Below are 19,161 nucleotides of genomic sequence, written 5' to 3'. Positions count from 1 at the left end.
GCTTGCCTGATGGCAATAGTTGGGACATGACCCCAGGTCCCCAGCCCACATCTCCCCGACTCACTCTCGCACAGCCACACCCCAGCCACACCCAACCACGCGGGCCTGCCTCTCTCTTACCCAGGTGTCCAGCTCTTCGCCTCTGCACCTTTACCCACCCCTTACGCCCTCCCCTCCCAGCTTTCCACACTTCCTCCTACTCTGCCATACTGATTCCTTCTCATCCTGACCTCAGTCTAAGGGCCACTTCCTTAGGACTGTGGCCTGGGTGGGGTTCCACCAGCCCAGCAGGCAGAGCTGCCCACTTGCTGCAGGGGTTGTTGGCCTAGGGGTCCTGGAGGGCGAATCGGCTTGTTAGTCATCTCTGCCTCTCCAGGGTCTGTACTTGGCATGTTCATTAAGACTTGCTGAATGAAGGCCTCTAGAACACCTGATGCCCCAGAACCCCTGCATGCCTACCCACTCATCCAACCATGGACCTGACTTCAGTCTCTTGGCTCCTAGAAGGGGGAGGGGGGGTATTCCTGATGCCCGCTCTGGAGCTGCGGAACGGCCCTTGGTATGAGTCCACAGAAGGAGGGCAGATCCACACCTCGAACTAGACAGAAGGGTGGGCTATTGACATATTGTTCTCTCTGCCAAGTGCACAGATGTGAAAAATTCAGTATTGTAAATGCCACATATGACAACTGATTTGAGGCAGGCATTATCCTTCCCGTTTTACTCATGAGGGACCTGAGGCTCAGTGACGCTGAGAAAATTGCAAGTCAGTGCTGGGGACCCCTTTAAGGTCTCTCAGGGTCTTCAGGCAACACCAGACAGCCACATTCTCATCTCTCACCTCCTCTCCCTCTGTGCTCCAGCCACTTTGGCCTCAAGGGCCATGCTGTTGCCTCTGCCTGGAGAGCTCTCCCCCCACTTGTTGGGCTCTCAAGTTAGGTCTCTAGCAGTATGTGTAGGTAGCGCCCAGTGTGAGCCAGTGTTTAGGGAGCATGTGGCAGCACTGGACAAAGCACCCTGGCTGGGGCTGGGCATGGTCACAGCAGCACACAGGAGGCTGGGAGGAACTGGGGCCACTGCTGGGAGTCAGGGACATCCTGCCTGGCAACTGAGACCCTGTGCCTCCTTCTACCCCATCTCCTCCTTCCTGCAACACCTTGGGAGTCAGAATTCACCAGACAGTCAAAGCCAGGGCTACCACTAGTTCATATGGTGCCTTTGTGCTAACTAGAAAAAGTACCCTTTCCTCTGGAGAGACAGCTGGGCCCACACCAGGGCACGTGGTTTGTGGAGCATAGTGCAGGCTAGATTTCAGCTCCTTGGCCCAGATTCCCTGCATAACCCCACACAGTGGCCCTGCTCAAAAAGTCCTCTCCAGTTCTCACTTCTCTTCCCTGCATTGCCAGAAACCAGGCCATGCTCCATCCAGGGTCTGCCACTCAACTTCTGCTCTGGCCTTGATCAGTTCCTCTGGACTCCTCTCCCAGCTCCAGGGCCCACTAGTGCCCACCACACACAGCTCCCCCAGTCCTCTAGGTCTGGAGCTGGGGATCCACTGTCCAGCACTCACGGTGCTTAAGCACCAAGGAGTCTGGCCAGTTTCTGAGTGGGAAGCTGCCCCACGGCCTGGGACCACGAGAATGAACTTCCCAGAAGGAAGCAGGTCCTCCAAAGGAGGCTCGCCTGCATATCAGCCAAGCCGTGATGTGCACGCTCCCCAGACCCCACATCTGCAGATATCCCCTGGCTGGGCTCATGCCCTTTTATTGCCAGCCCCCGCTGCCCAGGACATGGTGCTCTCCAGAGGACGGCCCTCAAGCACCCCGCCCACAGCGTGCTGGACGCCTTGTGCTAGACGCCCACCGCAGAGCATGGAGCCGCGGCCATGTGGCCAGCTGAGCTGGAGGGTTGGGGTATGGCTGGGCTACACCCTTGCGGACCAGGAGGCTTTAGTCCCGCCTGCCAGCACAGGACTGTGGCCAGGGATGCACAGAGCCCTCCCAGGTCCACGTGGCCAGTCCACCAGCTGCCTGGCCTCGACATCAGATAGGGGGTCCTGCCACAGCAGAGGCAAGGACTTGAGTCCCTGCCTACAGGCTTGGCAAACCACAGGCCTGCTCTAGACCCAGCCTGGCCCCGAGGCACCCCCGGAGCTAGCGGAACCTCACTTAGCTGAGTGGCCTGGCCCACAGCCTCCAGCGGTTTCTATGCATTCGTTTACTTTTGTTTTCCTTCTTCCTCTCTGAGGTAAACGCCCCTCAGGACAGGATGTTTTCAGAGGAAAATATAAGCTTCCGGGAGCTGCTGCAGCCGAGCTGCTAGTTGATACTACCGACACACTGTCTGGGGACTCTGCAGCAGCCTGGGGGCTGGGCGTCCCCTGTCCAGGCAGTCGCCCTCCCAGCTCGTCAAGGCCCAGCCCTCCGGGAGCCCATATGCCTGAGGCAGAGGCCAGGGCACAACCTCGGCTCAGGCTGTCTTTGGCAGTAGGGAAAGCCAGGCTCTGGGGAGAAGGCATTTGAGGAGTTCAGAGGTTTTGTTCCCCTGGGAGCAAAACAAAAAGGCTTTGTAGAAAAGGCATGAAGAAAGCAGCGGAGGTGCAGATTTAGACACGGCAGCCGCCACTAGTGGCAGCCTCCTGTGTGCCTAGCACCCTGCAGGGCTCGCCCCCCGCCCCCCGAATCCCACCAGTCTTCCCAACCACTTTGTGACGTGTGTACAGATTGTGCGGATGAGGAAAGGGTAGCCGAGAAAGGTTAAATGACTTGCCCAAGGTCTCAGAGCAAGTAATGACAGATCGGGATTTGAATCCAGCCCTTTGGGGTTCCTGGCCAGAGATCTTTACCACTCGGTGAGAGGCCTCCCAGGCCAGCTGGTAGCGCGCAGCAATGGAGACCACACGCGTGAGGCGCAGGAGCCGAGTGGTTGCCAGGTTCTCCCCCCTACACTGGGTCTCCTCACTAAGACCTCCACCCACCCGGGACCCACTGGATTTTGCCAGCAACACCCTGCCCTCATAGGAGGTGATGTGGGTCCTCAGTCGTAAATGACTAAAGGAACCATGAGAAGTCATTCTTCCCACCAGGTCTGGCCTCTTTTCCCAGTCCACGTGCATGCGGGGTGGGATGGCCACCCGCAGAAGAGTTAGTGTGCTGCCTAGGAGCGAGAGCTAGGGCGGCCTGGCGCAGGGCCCAGAGAGGCGGAGGCTGATGGTCAGCGACGGCTCAAGGGTGGGAGGCAGAGGAGACTTGGAGATCTCATCCCCAGCCTTGGCACTGCATTCCTGCCCCGATTAATTCCAGCCAGCTTCTGAGGAGCAAAGATAAGATGGGGGTCTCTGAGTTACCTGGTCTGTTCAGCTGCCTGTACCAGCCCGGAGGACAGTTCTGCCCTGGGGCCACAGTCAGGAAGCTCACTTGGGTCTAACCCTTGCAGCTACTGCCAGTTCAGGAAGGCCCTTGGGGCTCTGCCTGGACTCAGTCCAGAGGCTTATCCCAAGTGAACAAGGCAAGGAGTGGAAAGGAGTTGCTGGAGGCTTCAGGCCCCAGGATGCTCCCACCCAAGCCCCTCACGCCAAGTGTAAGCAGATGGAGGAGGGCAGGGCTGCTGCAACTGCCACAGGGGCCCTCTTGGGGTGGAGCCCTCTAATGAGGTTGAGTTAGGGGGTTCCAAAAACCACACCAAACAGCTTTTACAGATACACACCTGGGTCTAACACTATAAAAATACAGGGAGAGGGTGAAACACTAAATTCCTGGCGGGGGTGAGGAGTGGAGATGGATGGGATGGGGGAGCCAAGGCGACCCAGCTGTAGCTATAAAACCCAACTTTTCAAAAATGAGTGGATAGATATGTTGTCTAAGAGGCAAGGTAGCAGGTGGTAAGGGCAGGGAACACAGAGGTAGATGCCTGAATTCACATCTCTCCTCCAGCACTTGCAAAGCGTGTCTCTGTGTGCTTCGGGTTCCCCATCTGTACAATATCCATATCTCATAGGGATTAAATGAAGTAATATTTGTGTCTGCTAATATTTTTTAAAATTAATGAAGAAGAAAACAAAAGACAAAGGCGAGCATGTTCCTAGACCAAGGCTTTTCAGGAAAGCCGGCTTTTGTGCCAGGCCAGGGCTGCTGGCCCTCGATTTCCTTTGGACTACTGCCAGATTGCTGTTGGGCCAGACTCCTGAGCTCCTGACTAGCCCTCAGTGACCAGAGCCAAGGCAGGGGCGGGGGGAGGCGTGGGGGGTGGCACGGGAGGAGCAGAGGAGGGCAGTGGTAGAAGAAGAAACCCTCAAAATGCCGCAGCAGGGTTGGGAGGTGGATCTGGTTCCCAAGGGGTTTGGGGAGGGGACACCCATGTGCAGGGATGCCCTCAGATTCCTCAGTCCAGCCATTCCCATCGTCTCCGGGCCTAGGACACCCTCTAGGTGTGTCTGGACCACACAGAGGAGGGCACCTGGGCCAGAGAAGTCCAACAGTGAGCTCCAAGCTAAGCCAGGACCAGGACCAAAGTTAGAAAGGAGGAATCAACCTATACACAGTTCTTAACTGTCCTTGCATCATGCATCAAACCTGATGTAATCTTTTTTAAAAAACTTAATTTAATTTTTGGCTACGCTGCGAGGCTTGCGGGATCTTAGTTCCCCAACCAGGGACTGAACCCATGCCCTCGGCAGTGAAAGTGCAGAGTCCTAACCACTGGACCACCGGGGAATTCCCAAACCTGATGTCATCGTAAATGTCATTTATAAACACTTTTCCAGGTAATATTTATTCTGGAAGCCCTGAGGTCCTGCTTTTAACCAAGAAACAACCCTTTTGGCCCCCGATAGCATGTGGTCCAGCCCTGACCCAGGTCCAGAGCTCTGAGGTCACGCCCAGAAGGGGAAGTAAGGGCCAAGTCTTTCCTTGAGGCCAGAGGAATTCAGCTCATAAACTCAACAGGAGTGGGTTCAGCTTTGCAGCCTGCAATGCTCCCAATGAGCTCCACACAATCGAGACCAAAGGGACAGAGCAGAGCCTGGGCTTTGGGGTAAAACAGACCTGAGGCCAAGTCCTGACTCTGACAAGTACTAGCAAGTTCTTAACCTCTCTGAGCCTCAGTTTCCCCATCTGTAAAATGAGAGCAATAATAGTATCTACTTTCTTGGCTTCTTGTAAGGATCTTGCTATTAGGATTAAGTCCCCAGCACAGGTCTGGCACTTGGGAAGTTCTTGACACATGCACTATTACTGCGGCTGTTGTTATTTTTGCAACAGTTTATGAGCACCTACTATGGGTCATGCGCTATGCTGGCCGCTAAGATTCTAGCAGTGAAGAAGACAGATGTGGCCTTGGCCCTGTAGATCCTCTCCAGCCCTTTTGATCCCAACCACCATCCCTTAAACCCCACCTCAACACGGCCATCAATGCTTGTGGCCTCTGCAATCCCAGCTTCATCTGGCCCCACACCCTTTGGTCTATGTTCACCCCCCAGCCCCACCCATGGGGTTGCCCACCACAGCTGGGGGGCTCCCAGGCTGTAGCCTGCTTCAAAGCCTGTCGGCAAGCTCTGGGGCGGCTGCTGCAGCCCGGCGCACACTCGGGGCCGCCCCGCCTGGACCCTGGCTATAGCCGCAGAGACCTCACTGCCGCTGCTGCAGAGCTCTCCACAGGCTGCTTCTCAGCGTCCCTAAGTGCCCACCCACCCCCTGCCTGCCTGGCCACCGGGCCAGCCACAGAGCCATCTGATTTGAATGAAACTTCAAACTTAATGACTTTCATGCTGGTTATTTAAAATGCAATGTAATTTTCTTAAACACCCTATTATTTCCTTTGATAGCTACAAAGCTTCCCCCAATCCCATAAGCATGTTTATTTTTAGGGAAAAGAGTGGTTTTGCAGTTGGTCATAGAGACTATAGGGAAAAGGAGCCTGCAGAAAGTAGGACAAAGAGTCAACCGTAGCAGCCTGGAGACCCACAGCTGCCTTGCCTTCGTGCTGGGGCAGACTCCACCGACACCACGGGGTCCGGGGCAGGACCCTGCCCTTCTCATACCAGCACATCCACCAGCGGCCCTCCTGTCTACCATCTGACAGTGGCCAAGTCCCCCTTCCTGTGCTTCCCCTCCACAGGGCCCCAGTGTCCTCATCTGTAAGATGGTTCCACTGGCTTCCCACAGACATGCCAGGCATCTATGGTCTGGGGAAGGGGTCCTGCGGCCACCGACATGCTCTCAGCCGCCTCCTCCAGACATTCTGCCCTAGTTAAGGCCTTGAGGCCTGCAGCTTTGACCAGCCGGACGAGATCTGTGCCCAGATAAAGTGGCCTCTGGCAGTGGCTGCCCACACTGGGAGGGTGGGTGGGTGTGGCCCTGCCAGTCGGGGGCCCCCTGGCAAGGGAGGTGGCCTAGTGGTGGGTGTGCGTGCAGAGGTCAGCTGAGCCCCGCCAATGCGGGGTGTCCTCTGGGAATGGCTATTTTTAGATCCCAGGCTTTCATGTGGCCGAATGATGTACAGTTTACAAAGCATTGGTAATGCGTTTCAGATGGCGGCCCAGCAGACCGGGAGGCTGGGCCTCCTACCACCAGAGCCAGGTCAGAGTTAGTCAGAATACCCTCAACTGGACTTCTGTCACCTGTCTCTCCCTCCCTACAATTCCTTCTTGCCTGACAGGGAGACTAGGCCTGGAGCAGTTCTTGCAATGCCCAACAAAGCCCCACCTGAGGCCCACCCGAGCAGCAGGCCTCTCCAGCTGACACTTGTCTGAACTTCAGAAATCCTCACGTCCAGAGCTCCCCACCCCCATTTACAGAAGGAAACTGAGACCCAGAGAGGTTAACAGATTTGCTTGAGGTCACACACCCAGGGGAGGAGGTGGCCTTGGTCCCTGGCTTCCTTACCCATCATAGCCCCCTCCCCTCATGGGCAAATTGGGCTTCCTGGGAGGGGTGATTGGCCAGCCCTGGCTAGGCCACCCAGACACGGTAGGCTGGGGCAGCTGTAACCATGCACCCCCAGAACGCACTGTTCCCTGGGGCCACATCCTGCCCATCCACGCCTGCAGCCCCAGCCGCACACTCGCCATCAGCTGAAAGCAGAGAGTGTGGAGCCCAGACACCTCTCCGGTCCGTGGAGAGAGACAGAGATGGTTGTTTGAATGGGAGGGGTAAAGGGGCTGGCAAAGCATCTGCTTCCTCTGATCTCCAAGGAGCTTTGGCTGTGGAGCTGGCTGTGACATGAAGGCTGTGTGTCACCATCCCCCTCTGGGCTCTAAAGCCGTATCTGCTGGCACAGCCCAGGCAGGCAGGCAGGCTCCATGGGTGGGACAGGCTACATGGCTGCCTCCCACAAGAGAGGGCCAAACTCACCAAACTACTACCTTGGGCCAGGGACCCTATCCAGCAGGGGACAGTTCCTCTACCCACCAGGGGACTGAGCCAACGGGAGCCCCATGCTCTGCAGGACCAGAAGGGGCCAAACCCTCTGACCAGGACAAACCCTCCTGGGCTGCAGCTCAGAGACTACACATGCCAAGGCTGATGTGGGCCACACCTCTTTAAGGGAGGGAGGCGGCACCCACGTCCAAACCCCAAGCATCAAAGGTCTGCGAGCTGAGACAGCAAACTGCCTGAAGGAAGAAGCTAACAATGTCCTGGGTTCTCAGAGACCCTCCGTTGACTCCTGGGGCCTTGGAGTCCTGCTACAGACAGTGCTGACGAGACGTGCTCTCCACACCCTGGCTAAAGCACCAATGGGCTGCACAACCTGACCTCTGGGGTTCAGCTCCCCTCAGGAAACAGCGGACAAGACCCTGGACTCATGACCCTGGAGTGAGACTGAGAGTCAAAAGAAGTAACACAAAACTTCCACCTCTGAGGCACTCCTGCCTTGCATGTGCCAGTCCGCTCGGGTCTGCCCTGCCCAAACCCCACCCCCTCCCTTGCATCCCAGCATCCACCTGCCCCAGCTGCCGGCTCTGCCCGCCTCACCCTCTATGTTCAACTCAAACCATCTCCCGTGGGCACCACACTGCCCTTCATGCTGCCAACACACTGCAGGTACCCACCAGCCACTCCTGGGCTCTGGAACCAGCACCCCCGGGTATTAAGGTCACGTGCTGGGCCTTCAGTGCTGGCCCTTCTCCAGCCTCACAGACCCTGGGCTTCGGGAGGCTCTTCCAATGACCAAGAACATACTAATTTCTGCCTCTCCTCCTCTGCTTGAGCTGTGCCCCCGACCTAGAGCATTCTCCCACTCTCACCTTCGCAGGTTCTGGGCCAGCCAGAACTCTCCCCTGTCAGGAAGGCTTCCTGGCTGCCCCCACTGGCCTCCCTCCCTCCTCAGTGCCCTTTATCCAACACGGCCGCCTCTGAGCCCCAAGGAGAGTCTCTTTGCCTTGCCAGAACTGAGCTCTGCGGGGTGGGGCAGAGGCAGCCGTCCCCTCTGTGCTGAGCCAAGGCCAAGTGGGGCTCAGTAAATACCGGTTAAGAGTCGGACCAGGATTCTAGATACAGCTGGCACTATGTCGTCGACCAGCTGAGGGCCCGAGGGCTGGCTGGGCCAGACAGCTGTCCTCTTTGCTCTGCCCCAGGGGAACTGGCTGCTGAGCTGAGGACGGAGAGCACCAGGGGCTTCAGTCCAGCCGCACCGTCAGGAGCACTGCACCTACTGGCCCGGCGTCCTTTACAAGGGCCATTCCCACACAGTGTTAACAATCCCTCCCACAGTGGCTTCCACTCATGAAGCACCTACTATGTGCCGGGAACTCCACATACACTATCTCGTTCCATTCCACAGTAACCCAAGGAGGTAGGAACCTTCGCTATCCTCATTTTTAGATGAGAAAGCTAAGGCCCACAGGAGTTAACTTACCCAAGGCCACTCAGCCAAGGAGTGGAAGATATGGTATTTGAGGGTGGAGCTTCCCGACTCAGGCCTTCCCCCTTCACTCCTCTAAGGGGCCTTGGATAAGTCCCTTCCCTGACCTGGCCTTACTGTCCCCACCTGCAGAGGAGGGTTGTTACCCAAGGATCTGTGCACTGTACCGTTCGGGGAGGGGGAGCCCTGTGACCTGATAAAACACCTGTTTCCTCCAACAGAGTCTTGTTTGTACACAGTGGCAGGAAGCAGCCAGTCACAAGGTATGAGGGAGTGTGACTGTATGGCTTCGGAACCGCAGGTGCCCGAGGAGGCTCAGAGGGAGGCTGCGGCTCCCCTCGTCCCCTCCATGTGGCTCTGTGCCCACCCTGATCCAGCCTGACCTCAGCAGTTATGCGACTTGAAACCAGTGCCCCTGCAGCCCATTCTTGCAGCTCCGCTAAACCTCCCTTCATGCAGGAACGGGGGTTGGGTGTGATCTTAGGAGACCCAGGAGGGCATGGTCTGCCAACTGGCCATGAGAGGGGACCACCAAGGCCCCCTCTTTTCAACTCCACTCATGCTTAAGTCTTGGAGCACTTGGGGAAGTAGGCAGAACTGGTATGGATATCCCTGTTTGCGGGCTATGGAAGCTGGCTCGTGAAACCCTGCTGGGGCCGGGGGAGAATACCTGGGTCCTGGTGACCAACTCAGGGCTCTCTGTCAGCCCCTCCACCCTGCTAAGCTGGAGGAGTGGATGGCAGCCCTAAAACAGCAGCCCCTGGTGACAGGGTGGGGCAGGGGTCTGCAGGATAGGCCTCCTTCAGGGCGCTTTCCTGGCCCTGAAATGCATCAGGGAAGCCCCCAAAACGAAGTTTCACCTTGGGAGCAGCTGGCAGTGAGGGGGTTGCTGCAGATTTTCCAAATACCACACAGCCTTCCAAGTCAGGAAGGAATGCAAGTCAAAGTTACTTTTAAGTCTCACTGCCCACCATGAACCTATAAAATGAACAACAAAAAAGGGGAAACTCCACGTCAGCTATGCTTGGGCACCGCAAGGAACCCTCAGTGAACTGGGGCCTTGATTCTTCCTACCTCTTGAACCCATAATTCTCTTTGAACATTATGCTCCAGAAAAACAATCAAAATGGAAACTAAGGAGTGATTTGTATAGAGCATCATTCCCACTGGTAAAGAAGGCAAGTTGCGAGCAAACTAGAAGCCACATGAGGGAGAGATGAATAATAAACATGAGGGAAAACAAGCAAAGAAGCCGTGCATGGGCACTGCCTGGGGGCCTGCACACCAGGGAAGCGTCGGAGCAAGACACAGGGGTGTTGCACACGGGGCACCATGTGAGAAAAGCTCTGGGAGTGGTTCAGAGGCTAATGGCCATGAAGGTCTTTTCCCTTTTTTTTTCTTACAAAATAGCTTAAGCCCCTAACATCTTGTGTAAAGGGCTTCTATATGGCTGGGGAAGGGGAGCCTCTTTCCGAAAAATCTCTGGGCGGTGGGAGAGGATTCTCAGGATGGAATGAGTGGCTATGGCTCCCAGTCTGGCCCCAGGAATAACACTTTTCCTTCCAAGAATGCCTGGGTGAGGCAGGCATTGAGGAGGGGGCCTGTACACCTGAGTCCCACCTGAGGGCTGGTCCCCAGGGTTCAAACCCCCAAACCCCGTGGCCCAAAGTGGAGATATAGTCCTCCAGACAGAAGTGCACATGGAGCCTACCACTGAGCCACCCCTGGTCCCAGAGGAGCCAGGACAGCAAGGGAGAGGGATCAATTGTGGCCAAACCCCGACCCCCAAGCCCAGGCCACGCTGGCACCTTCCTGGGCACGTCCCTGGTACTGCTGCCTCCAGTCCTCAGTCCAACTCTGGGAGGAGGGCTTGCCACTCCCATTGCGCACATGAGGAAACTAAGGCTCAGACATACTTCTGACACATGGGCTGTCTCTGGACTAAGCATGGCAAGTGCATCATAAACCAGTGCCAACCACCTTGGCCTGAAGAGCTGCTGGGGTGGGCAAGGCAGCCGAGGCCCGGTGGGGGATGACGGAAGGCCCCACTTGGATGGTCAGAGCAAGTCTCTCTGAGGAGGTGACATCTGAATAAGCCCTGAGTGAGGAATGAGAAGTGGCAGCTAGGTGAAGAGCTAGAGAAGAGAATGCCAAACTGCGGGAACGAGCACAAAGGTCTTGAGATGGAAAGAACTTGGTGGTTGTAAAACCTATCAGGCCACTGAGGTGGCTGCTTTTTAGGGAGAAAGGAAGAGTATGGTGCAGACGAGGAGGGGCGGTCAGCAGGGGCTGGCCACCCAGGCATTCAGGCCGTGGTGAGTGGCTTAGATTTTACTTCAAGAGCAATGGGAGCCTCTACAGGGCTTCATCAGGCGAGAGGTGGGATCTGACTTATGTTTGGCTGCTCTGTGGATCCTGGATTGAGGGTTAGGGTAGGGTTGTGGGGAGGGACCCAGGTCCACTGCAGGGACCCTAGTGGAGGCTGCCTTCCTGGGGGAGGGATGGTGATGGTTGGGGCTTGGAGGTAGCGAATGAAGTAGAGACGTGGAAGATTTGGGATGTCTGGAGGGAGCCCAGATGCCTGCCAGCCCCCTATTTGTCTTCATCTGGCAGACAACTCTACTCCTTCAGGAAGCTGCTCAGCAGACTCTCCTCACAGCCTAGGCAGGGGCCAGGTCTTCCCAGGACATGCCAGCAGGACCTTTTGTGACAGTACTCCTCTGGCCAGGGATTCAGGTCTATTCATCTGTCTCCTCCACTCAGCTGGGCACTCCAGGGGCAAAGGCTGGTTCTGCTCTGTCTGGTGGCCAGGCTGGTGCCAAACTCTCTCCTAACAGGCTTCATCCCAACCAGGGCTGGTGACCAACCATCACTACCCCTCCTCCGCGAGGCCCCACTGCTCACACTCTGAGGGGTGTGGAGGGTTGGGTGGGTGCATCTCTGCAGAGCCCCCCCGGACCGGCTAGCCACGCGTCAGCAGCACTTCCTTCCTCTGCTCAAGTCTTGCTCATACCCTCACCTCCTGCTCCCCCAGGGCTCGCTCCCCTCACCTGGACCTCAGACCTTGGAGTCAGAGAACATGAGCCCGATGGCCAGAAGCCCACTGCTTCAAGTGGGCTCCTTCACATCAGATGTCTCTGGGCATGCCCAGACACCAGGACGGCACAGGGAAACAGCCCCAAGTCCCTGTAAGAGCCAAAAGGCTCAGCTCAGCTATTTATTTTTTAAATTGAGATGTAATTCACATACCTTAAAATTGACCATTTCAAAGTATACAATTCAGCGGCTTTTAATATATTCCCAAGATTGTGCAACCATCACCACTACCTAATTCCAGAACATATTCACCACCCAAAAAAAGAAACCCCATACCCATTAGCAGTCACTCCCCATTCTCCTCTTCCCTCAGCCCTCGGCAACCCCTCCTCTACTTTCTGTCTCTATGGATTTGCCTATTCTGGGCATTTCATATAAATGGCAAAAGGCTCAGCAGCCTTCCAGGCCACAGATACCAAGCAGAGCCCATAGAAGGGGTCAGAAGAGTGACATGGCCTCATATCCTTTTTGAGATGGGGATTTGCACCAGACTGTCAGTTCTGCACTAAGACTCTGAGTTTCCCTAAGGAGTGATGCCTTACTCATCCCAGAAATACCTCAAAGTCTGGCGCAGGACCAGTCATTGCCCCTCCCCACCTCAATCCCAGAGCGGAGCAAACAAAACAAAACAATAGTGGCTACTGGTCTAGGCCAGTAACTGTCTGCAAGCCTACATTAGATGCCTCAAAGACATCAGCTATGAAATTAACTTTGACCTAATTTCCACTTCCAAAAACAGAGTTTGCAAGAAACCAAGTACCAAGAAGAAGGAACCTTTTGGGAAAAAAATCCCTCTGCCCCCCTGGCAGTTGTCTGTGAGGTGGTCATTTGGCCCATTGCTCCTGACAACGTTCAAGTCTGCCTGCTTTAAGGTGTCCAGTGTAGCAGCCGCGTGGGTATTCCACCTACACAAGGGCAGATGAGGTCCCTGGCATGGGTCTTCCCCACTGTCAGGGGAGGTCAAGTGTTCGGCCCTGAGCTCCCCCGCACAACTGTTGACCACTTGGATTCTCTCAGAGAGTGCAAAGAGCAAGAGGGGCCAAGTTCTAAGGCTCAAGGGGAGGGGCTGGGCAGTGTGTCATCTGTCCCCTGAAGAGGGGCTCAGGAAAGCAGAGCTTTGGAAAAAAACTTCCAAAGGTGATTTTCCTCAGGTCTCCTACAAGGGACTCCTAACCCATCGTAAGAGTTTCTTTTCTCATTCCAGACACACGAACCTTGGATCACATGATAAATGTGCTCCCAAAACACGGGGTCAATTAATTTTGCTTTTTAAATCCTCACCATATTTTATATGTCCACACAGCTCTGAGTAACACAAAGAACTACTACTCTTATTTGCTATTTGGTTGTAAGTATCAGATTTGCTTAAAGGAGGCTCCCCTATATTCACGTACATCTTCCTCACCCAGCATCTCCCCACCTTAGGCCCTTGCCTCTGTCCTTGTCCCCAGCCCCACGGAGCAGCCGATGCCAGGGCACAGAAAGTCAGCTCCAGAGCCTGCCCTCCTCCTGTGTTCCCATAAGCCAGGCTGCGGGAGGCTACAGCTGTGTGGGGAGGAGGACAAAGGGATCTGCCCCTATAAGAGAGGGCGCGACACATAGAAATGCATCTGCTGTACCTTGAGAAAGAGCCCAAAGTTGAAAAAAGGAATGATCCAGGCCAGGGGAGTGATGGTGTGCCTGCCCTAGTTCCTACTCCCCCCACAATCCTGACTGCTAGAGGCAGCCATCCATCTGCCTACACTTTGACCAGTGTAAGCTAAAGGACACCAAATGGTCCCATCACCACACCCTTACGAAGAACGAGGCACTCCCACTCTGGGCACTCTCCTACCACTCGCCCAGGCTGTGAAAGGAACTCGGAAACACCGCCTTTTCCCTGCACCTCTGTGTGATCATAAGATGCTGGAGGGAATCTGCCTGCTAGGTCTGCTTTGGGTCCTAGGCCTTTTGTTTAGTCATGACTATAAGGGACGCCAGCCCCCTGTCAGCAGCTCACGTGCCTGTGGTTTGGCAGTGGGGGGTCATGTCCCACCACTTGGCCCCAAATCTAAGGGTTTACACCTTGTAGGGGGCCCCCAAAGCATCCTTCAGTATCAGCTCATGGAGGGTAGAGGTCTCTGGGGAGAGCTGCTGCGTCAGGTGGCAAGGTCAGACGGTGAGCCCCTTGCCCCACAGACTTGGAAGGAAGCGAGTACCTCACAGATGGAGCCACCCCAGAGCAGAAAGCCAGACAGACCACTCAACCAACATGTTCCTTCACAGATGAAAGAATGGGGGTCCAAAGGGCAAGGAGCTTATTTCTAGTCAGCTGCCTACCACCAGGTTTTCCATCCTGGGTTTCTGGAGAGAAGGCTCAATCTACTTTCTCATGTCCTACCAGCTTCAGCATGAAACAGCTTTCGGAACCAACCTTCCTCACTCCTGATCTGACACAGCCTGGCAGTCACTCTCCGCCCTCTGGGTGGCCCCCACCACTAGCCATGTGAGCCTCCTACTGCTGGCCTGACCTGCCCTGGGTCTATTTGTACCCAACACCCACCCACCACAAACCCCAAACCCTTACATGAACTCTAGAAGCTCTAATCTCACCCCTGACTTCGGCCAGCTGAGCACACTCTGAAACACTAATCTGAATCTTTTGTAAGTGCAGCTTTACTGCTGCTCCACAGCACTCAGAAAAGGCTCTTCACACCTTAGGTCATCTGCACCAGTGGGCAAAAAGCATGGTTTGTAATGATCATGGAATCTTCTCAAAGCACTGGGTACTTAAATTTAATTTGCAAATTCATTAAACAGGCCGCTTACTGACACTACTGATTTGAAACACCTTTGCAAACCCTTCCTGGTGCATTTGAGACCAAGCCCCAGCTTCATAAAAACCCACTTTCCACACATGGTGTTCGGGTTGTTTCTCTGGTAAGGCCACATTCATGCCAATAAGGACAGAGCGAGTAGAGCATGTTTCTCCTGTACAACCAGGAGACCTGAAGCAGACCAGCTTTTCTGCCCGTTCCTCCAAACACTGAGGATTGGGGCTTAGTGGGAGAAGGCTAACAGCAAAGCTCACAACTCTGAGCACACCACATCCACCGCCGTCAGGAGGGGTGGGTGGCCTCAGCTTAACCGTTCTCCAAGCCGACTCCATCCCAGCACCACCCAGCACCAGGACAGGGCCCACGCCTGCTAGTGAGCAAGCTGGAAGACAAAAGCCGACCGCTGGAGGCAGGTGGGGTGCCTAGGGCAGCCCTCCTTACTCCAGGAAAGTTCTCCTTCTGGTTCAGATCCCGCTGGGTGTGGATGGGGAAAGAGACAAGAACAGAGTTCTGTATCCATTTTTTTCTAGGCAAAAGTCACTTCTTGCCCATGCCTCACATACCTGATCAAGAAGGTAGCAGGCACAAGGCGGGCTGGGCTGCTGGGGCCACTTACCAGCGAGGGCTGCGGCTGGGGGTGCTGCCCTGCTCCCGAGGGGGGTGGGTAGTGCATGAGCAGATTGAAGGCGGAGTAGACGGTGTCTTTGTACATGCTGCTGGCGCACTCCGGGGTCTTCAGGCCTGGAAAAACCACAGCTGGTCAGAAGCGCCAGCCCGGGCGTCTCGGGCTGAAGGCTGTCTGCTCGCTCGAGAGAAAATCGGAATTGCCAAGGGGTCCCCTTCAAGTTCGTGACTTGAAGGGCTGGGGGTGCCCGCAGTGCCAAGTTTCGACGAAGGACCCCGAGTTCGGGCCTCCCTTTCTCGGCCCCCACTCCGCCCTCCCGCCAAGGAACCTTGGCCAACGTTTTCTCCCCAAGTCAGGGGATTAGTCAGTCACCTGGGCAGGAGGGGAGGCGGAGATGGCGGGGGTCTGTTTACTCCTATAAAGGTCAGGGCACCGGAAGTGACTCGAGCCCGGCGGCGCCCGGGAAACCCGCCCCCCACTCCCCCACCCCCTCGGTTTTACCGCCTCCTCGAGCTGCAGTTGGGGGGAGGCACCCCATCGGCTCCCTCCCGTCCTCAAAGGCCCCGCTCTCCCACCGAGGCCGGGCCTTAGCGGGAGGAGGGGAGCCAGGCCGGCAGAAACTCACCGTCTTCCAGAGACTCTGGAAGTTTGTCGGGGAAAAGTCTCTGCGAAGTGTGTTCCCGCCCGAGAGCCTGCGGGAAGATCCAGAGGGGCCTTGAGAGGGCTGGGAAAGCTGGGGGCTCGGGGCCCGGGGCAGGAGGGGTCTGAGGGATGCGGACCCCCGAGGGCCGCGGGAGGGAGGGGCGGGGTAGCGCGAGCCGACCGCCGGGGCCGGCGGAGCGTGGCGGCTGCGGGGGAGAAGCGGGGCGTGGGCCGGCGCTCACCTCGGCCTCGCCGCGGGCACCGGCGCCCGCCCCCGGGACCCCCGCGTCGCCGGCCGCGCCCTCGGACTCATTGACGAGCGACGACTTGAGCTCGGCCAGGTCGCGCTCGGGGCCCGCGGCGCTGTCGCGGCTCTTGTCGTCCTGCTCCTCGCCCTCGTCCTGGAAGGCCAGCAGCTCGTCCGGCGCGCCGAGGTCGTCGCCGCCGCCCGCGCCGCCCCCGCCCGAGTCCAGCTGAGGCATGGTGCGCTCCTCCCTCGGGGGCGCGGGGCGCGGGGGTGCGGGGCGCGGAGCCGGCCCGGGAGGCAGCGAGCCCGGAGTCCGGACCTCCGAGCCCGGAGCGCGGCGGGCGGAGCGCAGGCTGACTCCGCCTGGGCGGGCTGCGGGTGCGGGGCGCGGACGCAGGGCTGAGAGGCTCGGGGAGCTGGCGGGTCCGAACATCAAAGGCGCCGCCGGCTGAGTGCCGGGGGCGGGGCGGGGACGCCGGGGGCGGGCCCGGTCGATGGGCGGAGCCATATCGCCCCGCCCCTCCTCTCCCGGGAGAGGCCGGGACGTGCCCAGTGGGTAGAGACTTAAAGGGCTCGCTCTCCCAGGCATAACCTGAGTGAGGCGTCGGAGGAGCCTGAAAAGCATCACACTTCTGCTGAAATGCGGGGACTCTAAAGGAGATTCTTGACCTTGATTCCTCACCTACAACAAGGGAGTCCCTTCCTGCGCCCAGGTTTCTCCCCCAGCTGCGGAGGGCACGGAGTTTGTGGGTGCCTTGGAACGGGAGCCAAGGTGTGAGCAGAGTCTGTGCCCCGGGCCCAGTATGTCCTGGGCTTGGAACTGGGGGCTTCCTAGAGCTCGGGGGCTGCTCGAGGCTGTGCTCGAACACCGGGACGGCAGAGTTAGGACTCCTCAAAACTCCATTCTCTGAAGCATCTTGCAGCCTTCTGCCAATCTGGGCCCTCCTTCCAGGTCGCCCGCACACAGTGCTAACGCAAGCATATACCCCTCACACATTTATTGAGTGCCTGTTGTATGAGGGACTTATACATTACACATGTGATGGGCCTCTCAGCCATGTGGCGGCTCCGAGGCGCGAACACAGCCAAGAGGGCAGGGAGGAAATATCCCGCCAGACCCCATTCCAATCCTCCAGCCCCACCCCCCAATCCCACCCCCAACACCTCGCTCAGCTGAGTTCCCTGCCTGGAACCTGCGGCCGGGGGAGGGGAGACTTTGGGCAGCTACGTGGGCCACGGGATTCTGACGAGGGGTCAATGGTCCCAGCAACTTAACCGGGAAGTCGAATTCCCGCAGAGCCTATCGACTCTGAGCCTGGCGCAGGCGGACCCTCGCAAGATCTAGGCTGCAGGGTCTGTAGCCGGAGGAGGGCGGGAACGTGAGACACCTTTCATCGCATCTACCAGGCACCTTGTGTCATGTCCACGCGGGCCTCCTCAGCACACTTGACAGCTCAGCCACTGCATCTAGGAAAGACACCGGCCCTTTTGGATCGCGGTGCAGTAAATCCAGCAGGTTTCGGTGCTGGATTCAGTGTAGACGTTCCCACGTCTCCCGAAAGCAACTGGTGCGGAGGGTATTTAGGAGGTGAGAGAGTCTTGGACGCGTGTCCGGTTCAGAGTCCCACAGGAGTCCTGTAGCGGCGCAAAGCCTGGCCGGAAGAGGGCCGCGCCGCCCCTGCGGGTCCAGGCCCAGCCGGGCTGGCTGCGGATCAAAGAGCCACGGCCGCCCTTCTCTGCGTTCAGATCCTATCTGCACCCGCCCAGCGGGGCGCCTCGGCCCCCCCACCTCAGGGCTAGAGTGCCCAATTTTCCTCCCTTCCCGGTGCTGGAGGGGCGAGGCGGGGTGTGGGTGGGGGTCGGGGGGAGGGGGTTGGGCACTGGTGCTCAGCTTGGTGACGGAGATGTGGGAAGACCCTGCCCGTTAGGTCTCCCCCAGCTCCTTTCTTGGCTGTGAGCTTGCTGCTCAGTCTCACTCATCCCCTCTAGAGTGTGTGGGGGGGAGGGTTGTTCCAGCCTGACTTGGCCCAGTTGAGAGGAAAGAGGGTACAGAAGGAGGGGCCCACAGCTTCCCCCCATCCCCTGCCCCTGAGGTTGCAGGGTCTGGCTTTGGATTGAGCGTCCTCTGGGAAGTTGAATGGGGATACAAATCTGCCTAATCCAAAGGCTTTGGAGGTCCTCCTCTGTTTGCGGGTGACCCCAGCTTAGCAGGAGCCTCCTTCCTCCAGGAGAAGGTCCGAAGACCCATGCCGTCACAGTGGACATAGGCCAGTGGGGATTGAAGTTTTCTCCATGGAGAAAGGAGAGAAGTCAGGGCAACAGTGAAGTGGTTGGTTTGTTTTTCTCAATAAGTCTAAATTTTTTTCAGCTTAAAGTATTAGCCTTTAATCAGAGATTATGAACTTTCTGTTCTATTGGGATGAAAACAGCCTTTCTTTACTAAAATCATAGTAAGAATTGATTTTTTAAATATTCTTATTTGGCAAAAGAAAAACTTGGCCACTCTCTGTTCTCTCTGCCACCCCAAATTTCTTTGGACATTTTATAGGGCTGTGAAATCCTCAGGTCTGGGATCTGCTGCCCTATGGGGTTATGGCCCCAACCTCTTGCCCTGCTGGGTGGAACCGGGGGAGGGGGTGTGTGAGTAGGGAGAACAGAGGGGTGAGGTGGGGTAAGGTTGGGAGAGAGAAGCTGAGGCTCAGACATCCACAGCCACACTGAAATCAGCCTGAAGGCTTGCTGAGGGAGCCTCTACCCTATACCTGGACTCAGGCTGTGGAGAAGGGAGGGGCTGAAGTGAGGACCTGCCCTCCAGGAGGCATTGACTGTTTGAGAAGCTCAGAAATTACTAGAGCTGAGTTTGTTACTGTATTAAT

At 56.9% G+C, this 19,161-nt stretch overlaps 1 protein-coding gene across 5 annotated transcripts in view; it reads right to left on the bottom strand.

The window, feature by feature from the left end:
• The window catches only part of TCF7 (transcription factor 7), a 31,691-nt gene extending 14,999 nt beyond the window's left edge, over nucleotides 1-16,692 (bottom strand). For all 5 annotated transcript variants that reach the window (XR_003792629.1, XM_029216389.1, XM_029216387.1 and 2 more), the window contains exons 1-3: nucleotides 16,281-16,692; nucleotides 16,022-16,088; nucleotides 15,388-15,512 (exon numbers count right to left, since the gene is read on the bottom strand). Coding sequence is in view for 4 of the 5 variants with exons in the window: in XM_029216389.1 (XP_029072222.1) it covers nucleotides 15,388-15,512; nucleotides 16,022-16,088; nucleotides 16,281-16,520 (432 nt within the window). In the remaining variant the exon portion in view is untranslated. The remainder of the gene's footprint in view (nucleotides 1-15,387; nucleotides 15,513-16,021; nucleotides 16,089-16,280) is intronic.
• Between the last annotated feature and the right edge of the window lie 2,469 nt (nucleotides 16,693-19,161).

Source organism: Monodon monoceros, unplaced genomic scaffold (genome assembly GCF_005190385.1).
Source record: "Monodon monoceros isolate NGI ecotype Baffin Bay Population unplaced genomic scaffold, NGI_Narwhal_1 Super_Scaffold_12, whole genome shotgun sequence".
NCBI classification, from domain to species: domain Eukaryota; kingdom Metazoa; phylum Chordata; class Mammalia; order Artiodactyla; family Monodontidae; genus Monodon; species Monodon monoceros.
Note: the sequence above shows the minus strand (reverse complement) of the source record. Positions and strands in the feature narration are given on the sequence as shown.